This window comes from Pelophylax lessonae (assembly GCF_965119305.1).
Source record: "Pelophylax lessonae genome assembly, chromosome: 1".
Lineage (NCBI taxonomy): Eukaryota > Metazoa > Chordata > Amphibia > Anura > Ranidae > Pelophylax > Pelophylax lessonae.
Window position 1 is genome coordinate 46666647 of NC_138768.1, and position 16845 is coordinate 46683491.

The following is a 16845-nucleotide window of genomic DNA, read 5'->3' on the forward strand; positions in this document are numbered from 1 at the left end:
GTTCATTCAGCCATTTACATACCTTTTGCTATGCCATTGTCTGTTAATGTACGTGTACGCCTTTCTTTTACTGCCTAAAAAAAAAAAAAAATCTATTGAAAGTAAAAATGGGAGCAAGCCCTCCTTTGTTTTCCAATACCATAAACAATGGTGGTGACCTCCTATTCATCGTTCAAAAATTAGAAGAAAATGTAGTCCAAAATTCTTTGATGGCACTTTGCATGAAAAGGGATGTGATGTGCACAAAGCATCATCTTACGGTAACTTACCCTTAGGACCAGTCTGATTTTAATTAGTTTATTCATGGCTGACCACCAATTAGAATGGCCCACTGTTGGTAAATAAAAGCTGAGCCTCTATCTATCCAGACACAGGAGGGTAGAGGGGATGATGAATGGTAGTTACTGGAGCCCTTCACAATCAATACAGGTAGTTACATTCACATATCGGGGGCTTGTTTATTTGTTGTATGCCTTGTTTGTTCAAATTATTATTATTTTTTTTACTTTCTAATATGTTATAGCATGATTACGCAAGATAAGTAAACCTAAATAAGTAAGAATTTTGAAATCTTTCATAAGTAAGCTTAGACAGTTATGCTAAACTCAATTTTTAAATGCCTGCCCAACCCATAACCCAAACCTGTTTCTCTATACGGGGCATGTGGTAGGTCTAATGGCAATATATGTTTGCACCTAAACAAATTCAGAGCCTCTATTTTCTGTTTGTTTGTAGGTTTACTTTAAAGTAGAAACCATGGAGAGCCACATTCCTATCAACATGGCTGAGAAGGAACTGAAGAAGCCGGTGGAGAGTCCCAATCACTGTTCCAGCGGCCTTGGTTTATTTTGCACCGCCATCCATTACATTTCGGGGGAAATGAAAGAGTTTGGAAACTGGCTGAAAGGTAAAATATGAATTGTAATAATAACAACAATAGAAGTATGGAGTATGGGTTATGGGCTACATGATAGCAAACATGGGCTTTGGCCATTCAGAGTTATGGGCTTCATGATAGCAAGCATGGGCTTTGGCCATTCAGAGTTATGGGCTTCATGATAGCAAGCATGGGCTTTGGCCATTCAGAGTTATGGGCGTCATGATAGCAAACATGGGCTTTGGCCATTCAGAGTTATGGGCTGCATGATAGCAAGCATGGGCTTTGCCTATTCAGAGTTATGGGCATCATGATAGCAAGCATGGGCTTTGGTTATTCAGAGCTATGGGCTTCATGATAGCAAGCATGGGCTTTGGCCATTCAGAGTTATGGGCTTCATGATAGCAAGCATGGGCTTTGGCCATTCAGAGTTATGGGCTTCATGATAGCAAGCATGGGCTTTGGCCATTCAGAGTTATGGGCTTCATGATAGCAAGCATGGGCTTTGGCCATTCAGACCAGCCTAAACAAAATGTGTCTGTATTCCTTTCATCTTTCCTGATGCTACATTCAGCTACACTCTGCAAGACTTACAGTCACATTACGATGATTCCACCAACTATTCTGGATTTTTTTGGAAACAGCAGTGGCTGGCAAGTGAACATATAAAGTGCGTCTAAACCCCCCCCCCCCCCCCCCCAAAAAAAAAAACCCTTAAGCTGGATACACACTATACAACTTTTGTTGGTATATTTCCTTTAGATTTACCTTCAACTATGTAGTTCAAGGGCCTGATATAGAGTGTATCAGCTTTTAGGCCCTGTTCACACCTGAGCTTATTTCAGCTCTTAAAACGCTCATCTCTGAAGTCTCAAAACGCCCAACAAGCAAAATCCTATTCATTTCAATGGCCCCTGTTCACATCTGAGGGTTTTGTCACCTGAAGCAAAAATTACATTGTCACACTGTATTACTCAATGCCACTTGCAGTTTATCTGCAAGTGTCATTTTTTGCAGGAGTAGGCTGCATTTCAGCAGCTAAAAATAAAAAAAAACAGGCGCATCAGCTGCACAATCTATATGAAGTTCACAATATTCTGATAAAATGGTATGGAAAGTCCAACATCTAGCGCTGCCATCAAATGAACATAAGCCAAGGTTCCAAAGAGCTAAAGATAAACAGAGAAGAGGCGCCTATCAGTACAATGTTATAAGCAAGGTGGATGGAGACCGATCCTTCCTGGATGCTCCAAGACAGGTATGATCATCATCACACGCAGACGCCACCTTCGGAATCGATCTCTGCTCTCCGCTCTTCACCATAGAGCCGGCAATGACCGTCCAGCCACAGTCATTGCCGGCTCTACGGTGAAGAGCGGAGATCGATTCCGACTGCGGCGTCTGCATGTGATGACGATCATACCTGTCTTGGAGCATCCAGGATCGGTCTTCATCCACCTTGCTTGTAACATTGTACTTATAGGAGCCTCTTCTCTGTTTATCTCTGCATTTCGACAGCTGCTCCTGCTAGGTAATATATAGCTATTCATGGCTGTCATTTTGACAGCCTGTTATAGCAGCAGGGGGAATGGTGGCAATGGAGCTCCTGGAGTTCACTTTCCGGCAAGGAGCTCTGAAGGTCTGACAAGATACGCCAGACCTTCAGAGCGCATGCACCGCTGGTGTCAGCAGCTGCATCCAGGGTTACATAGTTTGTGAGGTTGAAAAAAGACATCAGTCAATCCAGTTCAACCTATGATGTGTGTGTGTTTGTGTGTTTGCGCTTAACCGTACATTGTATACCCCTTTATGTTGTGGTCTTTAAGGTGCCCATCTAATAGTTTTTTGATACTATCGATGTTCCCGGCTGATACCACTGCTTGTGGAAGAGAATTCCACATCCTCACTGCTCTGACAGTAAAGAACCCCTTATGTATTTTAATGTTAAACCATTTTTCCTCTAGTTTTAGTGAGTGGCCATGTGTCTTATTGTATTCCCTTTCTCTGAATTGTTTGTTCCTTATGCTAGGGTCTCCAGTACAGTATTTGTACATTGATATCATATCCCCCCTCAAGCGTCTCTTCTCCAGAGAGAATAAGTTCAGTGCTTGTAGTCTTTCCTCATAGTTGATGTCCTCCATTCCCCTAATTATTTTTGTTGCCCTTCTCTGGACTCTCTCCAGTTCCAGCACAGCCTTCCTGAGGACCGGTGCCCAGAACTGGATGGAATACTCCAGGTGTGGCCGGACCAGAGTCTTGTAGAGTGCAGGTTTAGGAGATATTAATTTTACCTACTGGTAAACCTTATTATAGGCCTTATTATAGGCTTAACTGTAGGTAAAAGTTAAAAAGTGGAGTATACTACCGCTTTATGGTTAGCAGTGAGTGTGGAGTCCTGGGTACCATCCAGCAGTAACATTGGTATCAAGAATCCAGAAATCGTTTCCTTAGATTCAGCCAGAATGAAATAATAAGATCGTAGTGTGATATTGTTTTATAAAGATTAATTTATTAAAGTAGATCTCAAATATTCACAAAGTCCAAGAAAAACATGGGCAGTAGGTAATAGTATCAGAAACGTCCTGGAACGCCGTCTCGCGTGCGTTCCACAAGCAAACAGAAAGTGAAGCAAAATGTTTAAACACAAAATTATGTCAACGTGTTTCATCCACCCGTCCGCCCTCCCGAGCATCATCAAAGGATGTTGGGTGAACAGCAGCTGCTTACTGTATTTTATCTATCAACCAAGCACGGGTTTTTTTTAATCAATATTGCTTTTTTAATTGTGTTTGAGAATTATCAGATATTCATGTATTTTAATGTTTTTGTAAAAAAATAAAATAATGATTTTATTAGTGTCTCAAGCTGTGCCTCAAAGTTCCTGCCCAGAAACTGTATTTGTTTATAGTCCTCACTACTAGGATGTGGCATTTGTTGGCCTGTCTTTATGGTTTATTGAAATTTTGCATGTAGATTGGAAGAGGCTACAAAGATGTTCAGGTATGCTTTACATCTACTATTCTGGTCCCCAGTATGAATCAGTCAGGACACTGTCAGCATGAAGTTACATGTTCTCTCTGTGCCTGCGTGGGTTTCCTCCGGGTACTCCGGCTTCCTCTTACACTCCAAAGACATGCTGGTAGGTTAATTGGCTCCTGTCTAAACTGGCCCTAGCATGTGTATGTATACATATGAAATTGGGACCTTAGAGTGTAAGCTGAATAAATTGTTTGCACTATATAAATCTCTATAAAAAAATAAATAATATTGTATTTTCCTGTTTTAGATAAACCCATCATCTTCCAATTCATTGATTGGGTGCTGCGTGGAGCATCTCAGGTCATGTTTGTCAGCAATCCTCTGAGTGGACTCATAATTATTGCTGCGCTCTTCCTCCAAAACCCATGGTGGGCGATCGCAGGATGCCTGGGAACTGCCGTGTCCACGCTCACCGCTCTCCTCCTCAGTCAGGACAGGTAATCTGCAAATTTCCTTTATCTTCACAATAAACATAAATAAATTATAAGAAAGAACAGAAAAGAAAAGTTCCAAAACAAAATGCAGTAAGTGAAACTTGTAGGTGACCTTGCGATTTTCTTAATAAGCTAGTTGCCTGTGTAATTCTGGCTTCAATCATTTTCGCTGATGAAGAATTAAAATGTGATACGGTGGGGCAGAGTGAAGTTGAAACTTTTGATATTTATGATTGGTTTGGGGCAGCAATGTATTAGCATGATGATGAAGACCAGTGGTGCCCCATCCATTGGGGGCGCAGGGGCGCCGCCCCCCAATCCATGCATCCGGCCCCCTAATCTACATGCAGGGCGCCGGACGCATGGATTCCAATGGGTTTTTTTTTTTGAAGCACGTGATAAGAGCCAGAGACTCTAATAGGCTTCAAAAAAGGGTGGGCTTGGGGAGCAGAGCACTGCGCCCTGAGCCCACCCAGTTGTATGGCAATAGCAAATTAATATTCACTATTATCACACTGATTCTCCTCCCAGCCAATCAGGAAGCGGGTCCTGAGACCCATTTTCTGATTGGCCAAAAGGAGAGGCCAAGCTATTGGCCAAGGAGGAGGAAGGAGATGCAAGGGAAGCCGCTGCCGCCGCCGGGGGCAGCCGCCACTGCCTGCCCTCCACGTCAGTCCAGGGTGAGTGAGCCAGCGATGGGGGTGGGGGGGCGGGTGTTATGGTCTGAGAGCTGGTGTTGTCCGGGGGGGAAGGGGCATGGTGTGGTCCATCTGCCGACCCCCCAGCCCATGGAGCACCAGCCTCCACTGATGAAGACTCTTCCCAATACATCAGCATGATGACCAAACTACATATTTTTTTAGGGCAGGTTTTTTGTAAATGAAAAATGCCAAATTTGGCCACTAGATAGCACTAAGTATGGCACCATTTAGGGGCCAAATGTGGTATTTTCCGTTTAAACCACTTAGGGACCAAAAGATTTACCCTCTTAATAACCAGACCATTCTTTGTGATTCGGCACTGCGTTACTTTAACGGACAATTGCGCGGTCGTGCGACGCTGTACCTAAATAAAATTGATGTCCTTTTTTCCCACAAATAGAGCTTTCCTTTGGTCATATTTAATCACCTGTGCCATTTTTATTTTTTGCGCTATAAACAAAATAAGAGCGACAATTCTGAAAAAAATAAAAATATATTTTTCATTTTCTGCTATATAACATTCCAAAAATCATTTGAGCAACAAAGGAATAATTATAATATAATAATAATAATTCATAATATTAATATAATAATAAAAGGTTTTAACCCTTCCCTACTCTAACCAAAAATAAAAAAGGTTTTGGCAATACATACGCTTTAAGCAAATAGTTCTTAGTGGATCTGTTTTAACCTTCCTAGCGGTATTCCCGAGTGTGACTCGGGGTAAGATTTTAGTGCCAAAAGCGGTAACCCCGAGTCACACTCGGGGTAGCGCTAAGAAGATCGCTGGATGCTTGAGGAGGTTTTACTTACCTTTTCTCCGGGATCCAGCGAAGACTGCGAGCGGTGTGCGGCGGCGGAACTTCCTCCCGATCGTCTGCGAGCCCCGGCTTCCGTCTCCGGCGACGTGACGTCCGCCGGGGGGTGGAACCGGCGGCAAATTCAAATGTAAAATGCACCAAACACACTGATACCATTCAAAATAAAATAAAATCACATTACATTGCCCCCCAGTGCCCTTTCCTGCAGTTTTACTGTACTTTTTATGTAAATATATGTATATATATATATATATATATATACAGTATATATATATATATATACATATACATATATGCATATATATGTATATATATATATATATATATATATATATATATATATATATATATATACATATATACGTAATTCTTGTGAATGAGCAGCCCAAACCAACTGTATACATTATATACATATATATATATATATATATAATATATGTATACATAATATATGTATACATACATATATATATATATAATATATATAATAAATGTATACAGTTGGTTTGGGCTGCTCATTCACAAGAATTACATGCAAAATAATGGTACCGCTTTCAGCACCTAAAATCCAAAAGAATCATACCGCCAGGGAGGTTAAAGTTACTTATCTGAAGATCCTGCCATACCATGTGCGCTCCTGCAGTTGGCTCCAATCATGGTCAGAATGCCCCCCCGCCCCAAAGACATCTAAAAAGATGACTGGTATTATGCTGTTGGCTCTGCCAAGGGGTGTTGGCCCCAGAACTATGCAGGCGCCAATGGATAGGAGGTCATAAGGCATAGCTCAAGGATTAAAGAGGAAGTAAACCCTCCTCTGACACTTTTACCTATAGGTAAGCCTATATTAAGGATTACGTATAGGTACTGTAAATATCTCCTAAACATGTACCTTTTAGGAGATATTTACCTTACATGCAACCAGTGACGTCACTGGCGCATGCGCTCTGAAGGAACGGCCGCTGGTGCCGTTTCTTCAGAGCCCCGTGCCGTGACCGTCGGCTCCCGTGCACGTGCGCGGGAGTGACGTCTTTGCGGCTCCGGCCAATCAGATGGCCGGATGCCGCGATCCCGGAAGACGGCCGACTGGACATGTCTCGCCCGTCATACAGGTGAGCGGGCGGCACGGCGGGGGCTCGTTCTTAGGTAAGTATTTCATAATGAGCTAGTATGTGATGCATACTAGCTCGTTATGTGTTTCTCTTTCAGGTTGCAGAAAAAAAAAAAAACTTCCGAGGGTTTACAACCTCTTTAACATAACTAATAGCAAGGTAATGGATTAGCGCTCTCAGCCTACAATAGGAAGTTGGAAGTAAACCTATCGATTTAAGAGTTTAAAAAAAAACTATTACATTCCCGGCACGTGCCAGAAATGTAGCTATCATATTTGTTTGTGCTCTCCTCTCTCAACCAAACTGTCAAACCATCCAATGGCTGGTGTCATAACTGATCACTAGTGTTGAGCGAACACGGACTGTATTATTCGTGTTCGTACCGAATAATTGGATTTTTTGTACCCGAACACGGACACGGACACTTTACTGTATGTTCGGGTAAAAATCCGTGTTCGGTCGTTTTATTTCCGGGTTTTGCATGCTTTGGCGCTCTTTTCATGGCGGGCTTTCAACAGCCAATCAACAATCGTTTAACTGGTGTGCCTTAAGCCATCCCAGCCATGCCTGCAAATGTCTCAGTAGCTGTGATTGGCCGTCTGAAGCATGTGACCAAGTCTTTATAAGTTCGAGGCAGCCGCAGCGGCGTCATTATGCTGCTTAGATTCAGGGACAGAGCACACATCAACGTGCTGGCTGCTGATTAGGGAAAGATAGGCAGGAAAAAACCATTTGTGTCCGGATAGAATTGAGGGACAGGTCGGAGTGTTTAGGCAGGGCGAGTTGTAGGCATTTTAGGGATAGAGTCTGCTGAATTATAGGGTCAGTGTCTTCTACAAACTACAATCGATATTGCTGTGTGGGGGGTGGGGTCTGCACTCAATCCTGATCTACGATCTCTTCTCAATCCTGTTAGGGACAGAGTCTGCTGAATTTTAGGGAAACTGTGTTCTACAAACTACAATCGATATTGCTGTGTGGTGTGGGATTGGAGATAGGCAGGTGTCAGTGATCCACATCCATTTTTCTGTGTGTGAGCTGCAGTGAACACAATCTTTTTGGGCTGCAGTGAACACAATCTTTTTGGGCTGCAGTGAACACAATCTTTTTGGGCTGCAGTGAACACAATCTTTTTGGGCTGCAGTGAACACAATCTTTTTGGGCTGCAGTGAACACAATCTTTTTGGGGTGCAGTGAACAAAATCTTTTTGGGGTGCAGTGAACACAATCCTTTTTGGTGTGCAGTGAACACAATCTTTGTGGGGTGCAGTGAACAAAATCCTTTGTGGGGTGCAGTGAACACAATCTTTTTGGGGTGCAGTGAACAAAATCCTTTTTGGGGTGCAGTGAACAACATCCTTTTTGGGGTGCAGTGAACACAATCTTTTTGGGGTGCAGTGAACAAAATCCTTTGTGGGGTGCAGTGAACACAATCTTTTTGGGGTGCAGTGAACACAATCTTTTTGGGGTGGAGTGAACAACATCCTTTTTGGGGTGCAGTGAACAAAATCCTTTTTGGGGTGCAGTGAACAAAATCATTTTTGGGGTGCAGTGAACACAATCTTTTTGGGGTGCAGTGAACACAATCTTTGTGGGGTGCAGTGAACACAATCTTTTTGGGGTGGAGTGAACAACATCCTTTTTGGGGTGCAGTGAACAACATCCTTTTTGGGGTGCAGTGAACACAATCTTTTTGGGGTGCAGTGAACACAATCTTTGTGGGGTACAGTGAACAGAATCTTTGTGGGGTGCAGTGAACACAATCTTTGGGGGGTACAGTGAACACAATCTTTGTGAGGTGCAGTGAACACAATCTTTGTGGGGTGCAGTGAACACAATCATTGTGGGGTGCAGTGAACTCAATCTTTGTGGGGTACAGTGAACACAATCTCATACTTCTGAAGGTTTGAGGGTGCTGCCTGTTCCATACTCCCCCTACTCCTCATCTAGCCTTTTAGGGGTACAAACAATAGTAATTGGGGCCTAGTGTGGTTGTGTACGTGTGATATACATACACTTTTTTGGGATCATATTTTCTATTCCGCTATTTAATCAAAAACCTTTGGGGATCAGTTAAATTGGGGGATAGTCTGTGTTGGTACGTGTGAGAGAGATCCACCTTTCCAAGTTGTTGGGGTTCATCTCATACTTCTGAAGGTTTGAGGGTGCTGCCTGTTCCATACTCCCCCTACTCCTAGCCTTTTAGGGGTACAAACAATAGTAATTGGGGCCTAGTGTGGTTGTGTACGTGTGATATACATACACTTTTTTGGGATCATATTTTCTATTCCGCTATTTAATCAAAAACCTTTGGGGATCAGTTAAATTGGGGGATAGTCTGTGTTGGTACGTGTGAGAGAGATCCACCTTTCCAAGTTGTTGGGGTTCATCTCATACTTCTGAAGGTTTGAGGGTGCTGCCTGTTCCATACTCCCCCTACTCCTCATCTAGCCTTTTAGGGGTACAAACAATAGTAATTGGGGCCTAGTGTGGTTGTGTACGTGTGATATACATACACTTTTTTGGGATCATATTTTCTATTCCGCTATTTAATCAAAAACCTTTGGGGATCAGTTAAATTGGGGGATAGTCTGTGTTGGTACGTGTGAGAGAGATCCACCTTTCCAAGTTGTTGGGGTTCATCTCATACTTCTGAAGGTTTGAGGGTGCTGCCTGTTCCATACTCCCCCTACTCCTAGCCTTTTAGGGGTACAAACAATAGTAATTGGGGCCTAGTGTGGTTGTGTACGTGTGATATACATACACTTTTTTGGGATCATATTTTCTATTCCGCTATTTAATCAAAAACCTTTGGGGATCAGTTAAATTGGGGGATAGTCTGTGTTGGTACGTGTGAGAGAGATCCACCTTTCCAAGTTGTTGGGGTTCATCTCATACTTCTGAAGGTTTGAGGGTGCTGCCTGTTCCATACTCCCCCTACTCCTAGCCTTTTAGGGGTACAAACAATAGTAATTGGGGCCTAGTGTGGTTGTGTACGTGTGATATACATACACTTTTTTGGGATCATATTTTCTATTCCGCTATTTAATCAAAAACCTTTGGGGATCAGTTAAATTGGGGGATAGTCTGTGTTGGTACGTGTGAGAGAGATCCACCTTTCCAAGTTGTTGGGGTTCATCTCATACTTCTGAAGGTTTGAGGGTGCTGCCTGTTCCATACTCCCCCTACTCCTAGCCTTTTAGGGGTACAAACAATAGTAATTGGGGCCTAGTGTGGTTGTGTACGTGTGATATACATACACTTTTTTGGGATCATATTTTCTATTCCGCTATTTAATCAAAAACCTCTGGGGATCAGTTAAATTGGGGGATAGTCTGTGTTGGTACGTGTGAGAGAGATCCACCTTTCCAAGTTGTTGGGGTTCATCTCATACTTCTGAAGGTTTGAGGGTGCTGCCTGTTCCATACTCCCCCTACTCCTAGCCTTTTAGGGGTACAAACAATAGTAATTGGGGCCTAGTGTGGTTGTGTACGTGTGATATACATACACTTTTTTGGGATCATATTTTCTATTCCGCTATTTAATCAAAAACCTTTGGGGATCAGTTAAATTGGGGGATAGTCTGTGTTGGTACGTGTGAGAGAGATCCACCTTTCCAAGTTGTTGGGGTTCATCTCATACTTCTGAAGGTTTGAGGGTGCTGCCTGTTCCATACTCCCCCTACTCCTAGCCTTTTAGGGGTACAAACAATAGTAATTGGGGCCTAGTGTGGTTGTGTACGTGTGATATACATACACTTTTTTGGGATCATATTTTCTATTCCGCTATTTAATCAAAAACCTTTGGGGATCAGTTAAATTGGGGGATAGTCTGTGTTGGTACGTGTGAGAGAGATCCACCTTTCCAAGTTGTTGGGGTTCATCTCATACTTCTGAAGGTTTGAGGGTGCTGCCTGTTCCATACTCCCCCTACTCCTAGCCTTTTAGGGGTACAAACAATAGTAATTGGGGCCTAGTGTGGTTGTGTACGTGTGATATACATACACTTTTTTGGGATCATATTTTCTATTCCGCTATTTAATCAAAAACCTTTGGGGATCAGTTAAATTGGGGGATAGTCTGTGTTGGTACGTGTGAGAGAGATCCACCTTTCCAAGTTGTTGGGGTTCATCTCATACTTCTGAAGGTTTGAGGGTGCTGCCTGTTCCATACTCCCCCTACTCCTCATCTAGCCTTTTAGGGGTACAAACAATAGTAATTGGGGCCTAGTGTGGTTGTGTACGTGCGAGATACATACACTTTTTTTGATCATATTTCCTATTCCGCTATTCAATAAAAACCTTTGAGGATCAATTGAATTGCGGGATAGTCTGTGTCGGTACGTGTGAGAGAGATCCACCTTTCCAAGTTGTTGGGGTTCATCTCATACTTCTGAAGGTTTGAGGGTGCTGCCTGTTCCATACCCCCCCTACTCCTCATCTAGCCTTTTAGGGGTACAAACAATAGTAATTGGGGCCTAGTGTGGTTGTGTACGTGCGAGATACATACACTTTTTTTGATCATATTTCCTATTCCGCTATTCAATAAAAACCTTTGAGGATCAATTGAATTGCGGGATAGTCTGTGTCGGTACGTGTGAGAGAGATCCACCTTTCCAAGTTGTTGGGGTTCATCTCATACTTCTGAAGGTTTGAGGGTGCTGCCTGTTCCATACTCCCCCTACTCCTCATCTAGCCTTTTAGGGGTACAAACAATAGTAATTGGGGCCTAGTGTGGTTGTGTACGTGTGATATACATACACTTTTTTTGGATCATATTTTCTATTCCGCTATTCAATAAAAACCTTTCTAGGGCAAGATCTTAAATTACAGAAATATGAGGAGACCGTCAAATAAGGGCCGTGGCCTGGGTCGTGGTGCTGCTGGTAGAGCTCCTGTTGCAAGGAGAGGACATGGTCGATCTGTGCCAGCTACACGCACAAGTGAAACACCTTCCTCAAGTGTGAGTAGGCGACAGAACCTGCATCAGTATTTGGTAGGGCATCAAACGCCCCTAGAAGTGATGAGGCCAGAACAAGTTGAGGCGATAGTAGATTGGTTTGCTGCTGACAGTGCCTCCAGTTCCTTCACATTGTCTCCCACCCAGTCTACTGCAGAAAGGTCAGAGTTGGCACCTGCAGCCAATGTCCAACCGTCTTTCACCTCACCCCCTTGCAAATCAGGCCAGCAGTCTGAGCCCCAAGCCATACAGCAGTCTCTTATTCTTTTTGAGGACTCTGTCAGCAGGGTTTCCCAGGGCCATCCACCTAGCCCTGCCCCAGAAGTGGAAGAGATTGAGTGCAGCGATGCCCAACCACTTATTTCTCAAGATGAGTACATGCAAGGATCATCGCAGCACGTCTCCGATGATGACGAAACGCAGGTGCCAACTGCTGCGGCGTTCAGCATTGTGGAGACCGACAAGGAGGGCAGGGGTGAAGACTGGGTGGAAGATGATGTGGAGGACGATGAGGTCCTCGACCCCACATGGAATGAACGTCATGCAGGTGACCTGAGTAGTTTGGAGGAAGAGGCGGTGGTCGCACAGAGCCACCAGCACAGCAGAAGAGGGAGCAGGGTGCAGAAGCGGAGCGGCCGTGCCCTAGACACTACGCCCGCTACTGCCCAACGCAGCAAGGGAACGAGCGCACCAAAGTCAGCTCAAAGGAGTTCTCTAGCGTGGAAGTTCTTTAGAAAATGTGCTGATGACAGGACACGAGTGGTTTGCACCCTGTGCAATCAGAGCTTGAAGCGAGGCATGAACCTTCTCAACCTGAGCACAACCTGCATGATCAGGCATCTAAGTGCAAAGCACGAGCTGCAGTGGAGTACACACCTTCAAAACCAAGAAACGTCTCTGGCTCATCCTGCTTCCTCTTCTGCTGCAGTCTCGGCCGCTCCAGCCACATCTGTAGTGATACCGGCACCTGCCACCCCGCAAACAGACGATCTGTCAGCTACACCACCACCTGGGTCACCAACAACCATCTCCACAATGTCCCGTGGAAGCGTTCAGCTTTCCATCTCCCAAACACTTGAGAGGAAGAGGAAGTACCCCCCTACCCACCCGCGATCCCTGGCCCTGAATGCCAGCATTTCAAAATTATTGGCCTTTGAAATGCTGTCATTCCGTCTGGTGGAGACGCACAGTTTTAAAAACCTTATGTCGGTGGCTGTCCCACAGTACGTCGTGCCCAGCCGCCACTACTTTTCCAGGCAAGCCATCCCTTCCCTGCACAACCAAGTGGGGGAAAATATCAGGTGTGCACTGCGCAACGCCATCTGTGCCAAGGTCCACCTAACTACGGATACGTGGACCAGTAAGCACGGTCAGGGGCGTTATATCTCCCTAACGGCACACTGGGTAAATGCAGTGGCGGATGGGCCTGAGGCGGATAGCAATTTGGCGCATGTCCTTCCACCACCGAGGATTGCAGGGCGCTTCAGTTTGCCTCCTGTTCGTAACTCCTCCTACTCCGCTTCCTCATCCTCTACCGCCTCCTCATCCGGACAGCGTAACACCTTCACCACCAACTTCAGCACGGCCAGGGGTAAACGACAGCAGGCAGTTTTACAACTTGCCTGTTTGGGGGACAAACCACACACCGCGCAGGAGTTGTGGAGGAGCATGGAACAGCAGACAAATGAGTGGTTGCTGCCAGCGAGCCTCAAGCCCGGCCTGGTGGTGTGTGATAACGGGCGAAATCTCATAGCAGCTCTGGGCCTAGCCGGTTTGACGCACATCCCTTGCCTGGCGCATGTGCTGAATTTGGTGGTGCAGAGGTTCCTTAAAAACTACCCCGATATGTCAGAGCTGCTGCAGAAAGTGCGGGCCGTTTGTGCGCACTTTCGGCGTTCTCACCCTGCTGCTGCTCGCCTGGCAGCGCTGCAGCGTAACTTCGGCCTTCCCGCTCACCGCCTCATATGTGACGTGCCCACAAGGTGGAACTCCACCTTGCACATGCTGGAAAGACTGTGCGAGCAGCAGCAGGCCATAGTGGAGTTTCAGCTGCAGCACGCACGCGTGAGTCGCTCTGCGGAACAGCACCACTTCACCACCAATAACTGGGCCTCCATGCGAGACCTGTGTGCCTTGTTGCGCTGTTTTGAGTACTCCACCAACATGGCCAGTGGCAATGACGCCGTTCTCAGCTTAACTATCCCACTTCTATGCCTCCTTGAAAAAACAATTCGGGCGATGATGGAAGAGGATGTGGCACAGGATGAGGAGGAGGAGGAGGATGAAGAGGTAACATTTCCAAGGCTTTCAGGGCAGTCATTCGCAAGGGGCTCCGAGGGTGGGTTCCTGCACACGCAAACGCCAGGGACGCAATTGTCCAGCAGGGGCACAGTTCTGGAGGATGAGGAGGATGAGGAGGAGGAGGAGCTGGAGGAGGAGATGGAACCATGTTCACAGCAGGGTGGCACCCAGGCCAGCTCATGGCCATCACTGGTGCGTGGCTGGGGGGATACAGAGGACACGGACCATACACCTCCCACAGAGGACAGCCTTTCGTCGCCTCTGGGCAGCCTGGCACACATGAGCGATTACATGCTGCAGTGTCTCCACAACGACCGCCGAGTTGCCCACATTCTAACTTGTGCTGATTACTGGGTGGCCACGCTGCTGGATCCCCGTTACAAGGACAACGTACCGTCCTTAATTCACTCACTGGAGCGCGATCGCAAGATGCGCGAGTACAAGCGCACGCTGGTAGACGCCATGCTGCTGGCATTCCCATCTGACAGCGGGGCCACAGTGGAAGCACAAGGCAGAGGAGGAGGAGGAGGAGGTCGCCAACGCAACCAGGGCACCGCCAGCACCTCAGAAGGCAGGGTTAGCATGGCCGAAATGTGGAAAAGCTTTGTCAGCACGCCACAACAAACAGCAGCACCAGCAGCTCAGATGGAACGTCTTAGCAGGAGGCAGCATTTTACCAACATGGTGGAGCAGTATGTGTGCACACGCCTACATGTAGTGAATGACGGGTCTGCCCCCTTCAACTTCTGGGTCTCCAAATTGGGCACATGGCCTGAGCTTGCCCTTTACGCCTTGGAGGTGCTGGCGTGCCCTGCAGCCAGTGTATTATCTGAACGGGTATTTAGCACGGCTGGGGGCGTTATAACAGACAAGCGCAGCCGCCTGTCCAGAGACAATGTGGACAAGCTCACGTTCATTAAAATGAACCAGGCATGGATCCCACGGGACTTTTCCGTACCTTATGCAGAATAGCAATGGATACCGACCTTACCCACCCATTGTTCCATTTTTGCTCTTTCTCACTCTTTTGGGGTGTACCCTCATTTAAAATTTTTGAAAAGAAGCAGTGTTGGCTACCTCGTCCTCCTCCTCAGGGCCAGATTAATGTAGGGGCTATTGGAGCTGCAGCTCCAGGCCCCTACCTTTTATATAGGCCCCGGCAGGGGCGTAACTACAGGGGTTGCAGGGGTTGCGATTGCTACCGGGCCCCATGCTCCAGGGGGCCCAGTAGCAAACCAGTGGGTGAACTTCCAGGATTGCAAAAGTCACACTTGCGACCGGGCCCTGGCATTGCACCACTGTGGGGAGGCCCAAAGATTGCAGGAAGGGAGCCCACTGCAGAACTTGTGAAAGGATCCTGCTGCGGGACCCTAATAAAAGGCCATGCAACGAGAGTAAAGAGCCCCAGGATTAGTGGGAAGAGCCCTGGGCTTGAAGGGAAGGGCCCCGGCCAGGGATCTGGGGGGGCCCTTCATGGTTTCTTGCATCGGGGCCCTGAAGGCTCTAGTTACGCCTCTGGGCCCCGGGTTGGCCATATTCACTGTTACCGCTCTTCTGTCACTTGTAAACACAGAAGTCTGGCTTCTATGCTCGCTTCCCCAGGCAGCACCCTCAGAACCTCCCCACACAGCGTGAAGGCCGGACAAGGAGGGACAGTTGGCGATGCATGGATGTGTTTATGGGCTTCAGAGACAGCATCCCATGTTGAATTAGGCATGCATGGCTGCACCCTTCCTCCTCTGGGTGCATGGCAAGGCACGGCCCTTAAGGCCCTTCAAAATCCTCAGCACCAAGCCCATGATGCTGTTAATCCGGCCCTGGTCCTCCTCCACCGCCGCTTCCACCTACACCGCCCATAGGTGTGCGCAGCCTATTGCATTAAGGTGTGCACCCCAAAGTTGAAATACACATGCATGTGTTTGCCAGCAGGGAGAGTAATGTATCGGGGCCATGTACCTGTAGGCAAGGAGAAATAGAGCAGAGCAGGTCCCAGGGAGATCTTTCCCATCTCCTCACTGGCAATGCTATGTGCCCTAGGTGATTAGGGTGTGCCCAGGCACACCCAGCACACCCTGTGCGCACGCCTATGTCACCGCCACATCCACCACCACCTCAACCTCCCTCCTACTCCATATGGGCCTCGTCCTTCAGAGATGAAGAAGAACATTGTTTTATTTTTCTGTTTTTTTTTTGTTGTTTTAAGTTATTTCCCTATCCACATTTGTTTGCAGAGCACTTGCCATGCTCTTAATTACGTTTTGCTGCCATTTGCAGCACTCTAGCCCTTTCCTTTGGTGTTTTAGAGCCATTTTAGTGCCTTAAAGTTCGGGTCCCCATTGACTTCAATGGGGTTCGGTGTCCGGGAAAAGTTCGGTAAAAGTCCGGGACACGGACCCGGACTTTTTTTTAAAGTTCGGCCGAACCCGTCGAACACGGACATCTAGGTGTTCGCTCAACCCTACTGATCACATATGCAGCATCACGGCAGCTGAACATCAAACAGAGGCCAAGATGGCAGCTTCCTTGGCTGAAACGATAGGAGGGTTTAGTTCCAATTTAAGTAAACTCTGCAGTTAACAAGACCAAAAATATTGCAAGGTACCAA

At 46.3% G+C, this 16845-nt stretch overlaps 1 protein-coding gene across 1 annotated transcript in view; it reads left to right on the forward strand.

The window, feature by feature from the left end:
- SLC14A1 (solute carrier family 14 member 1 (Kidd blood group)) overlaps positions 1-16845 on the forward strand; it is a 129670-nt gene that overhangs the window by 98191 nt on the left and 14634 nt on the right. Inside the window, exons 2-3 of the mRNA XM_082258267.1 lie at positions 736-907; positions 4164-4353. Coding sequence (XP_082114393.1) covers positions 736-907; positions 4164-4353 — 362 coding nt within the window. The remainder of the gene's footprint in view (positions 1-735; positions 908-4163; positions 4354-16845) is intronic.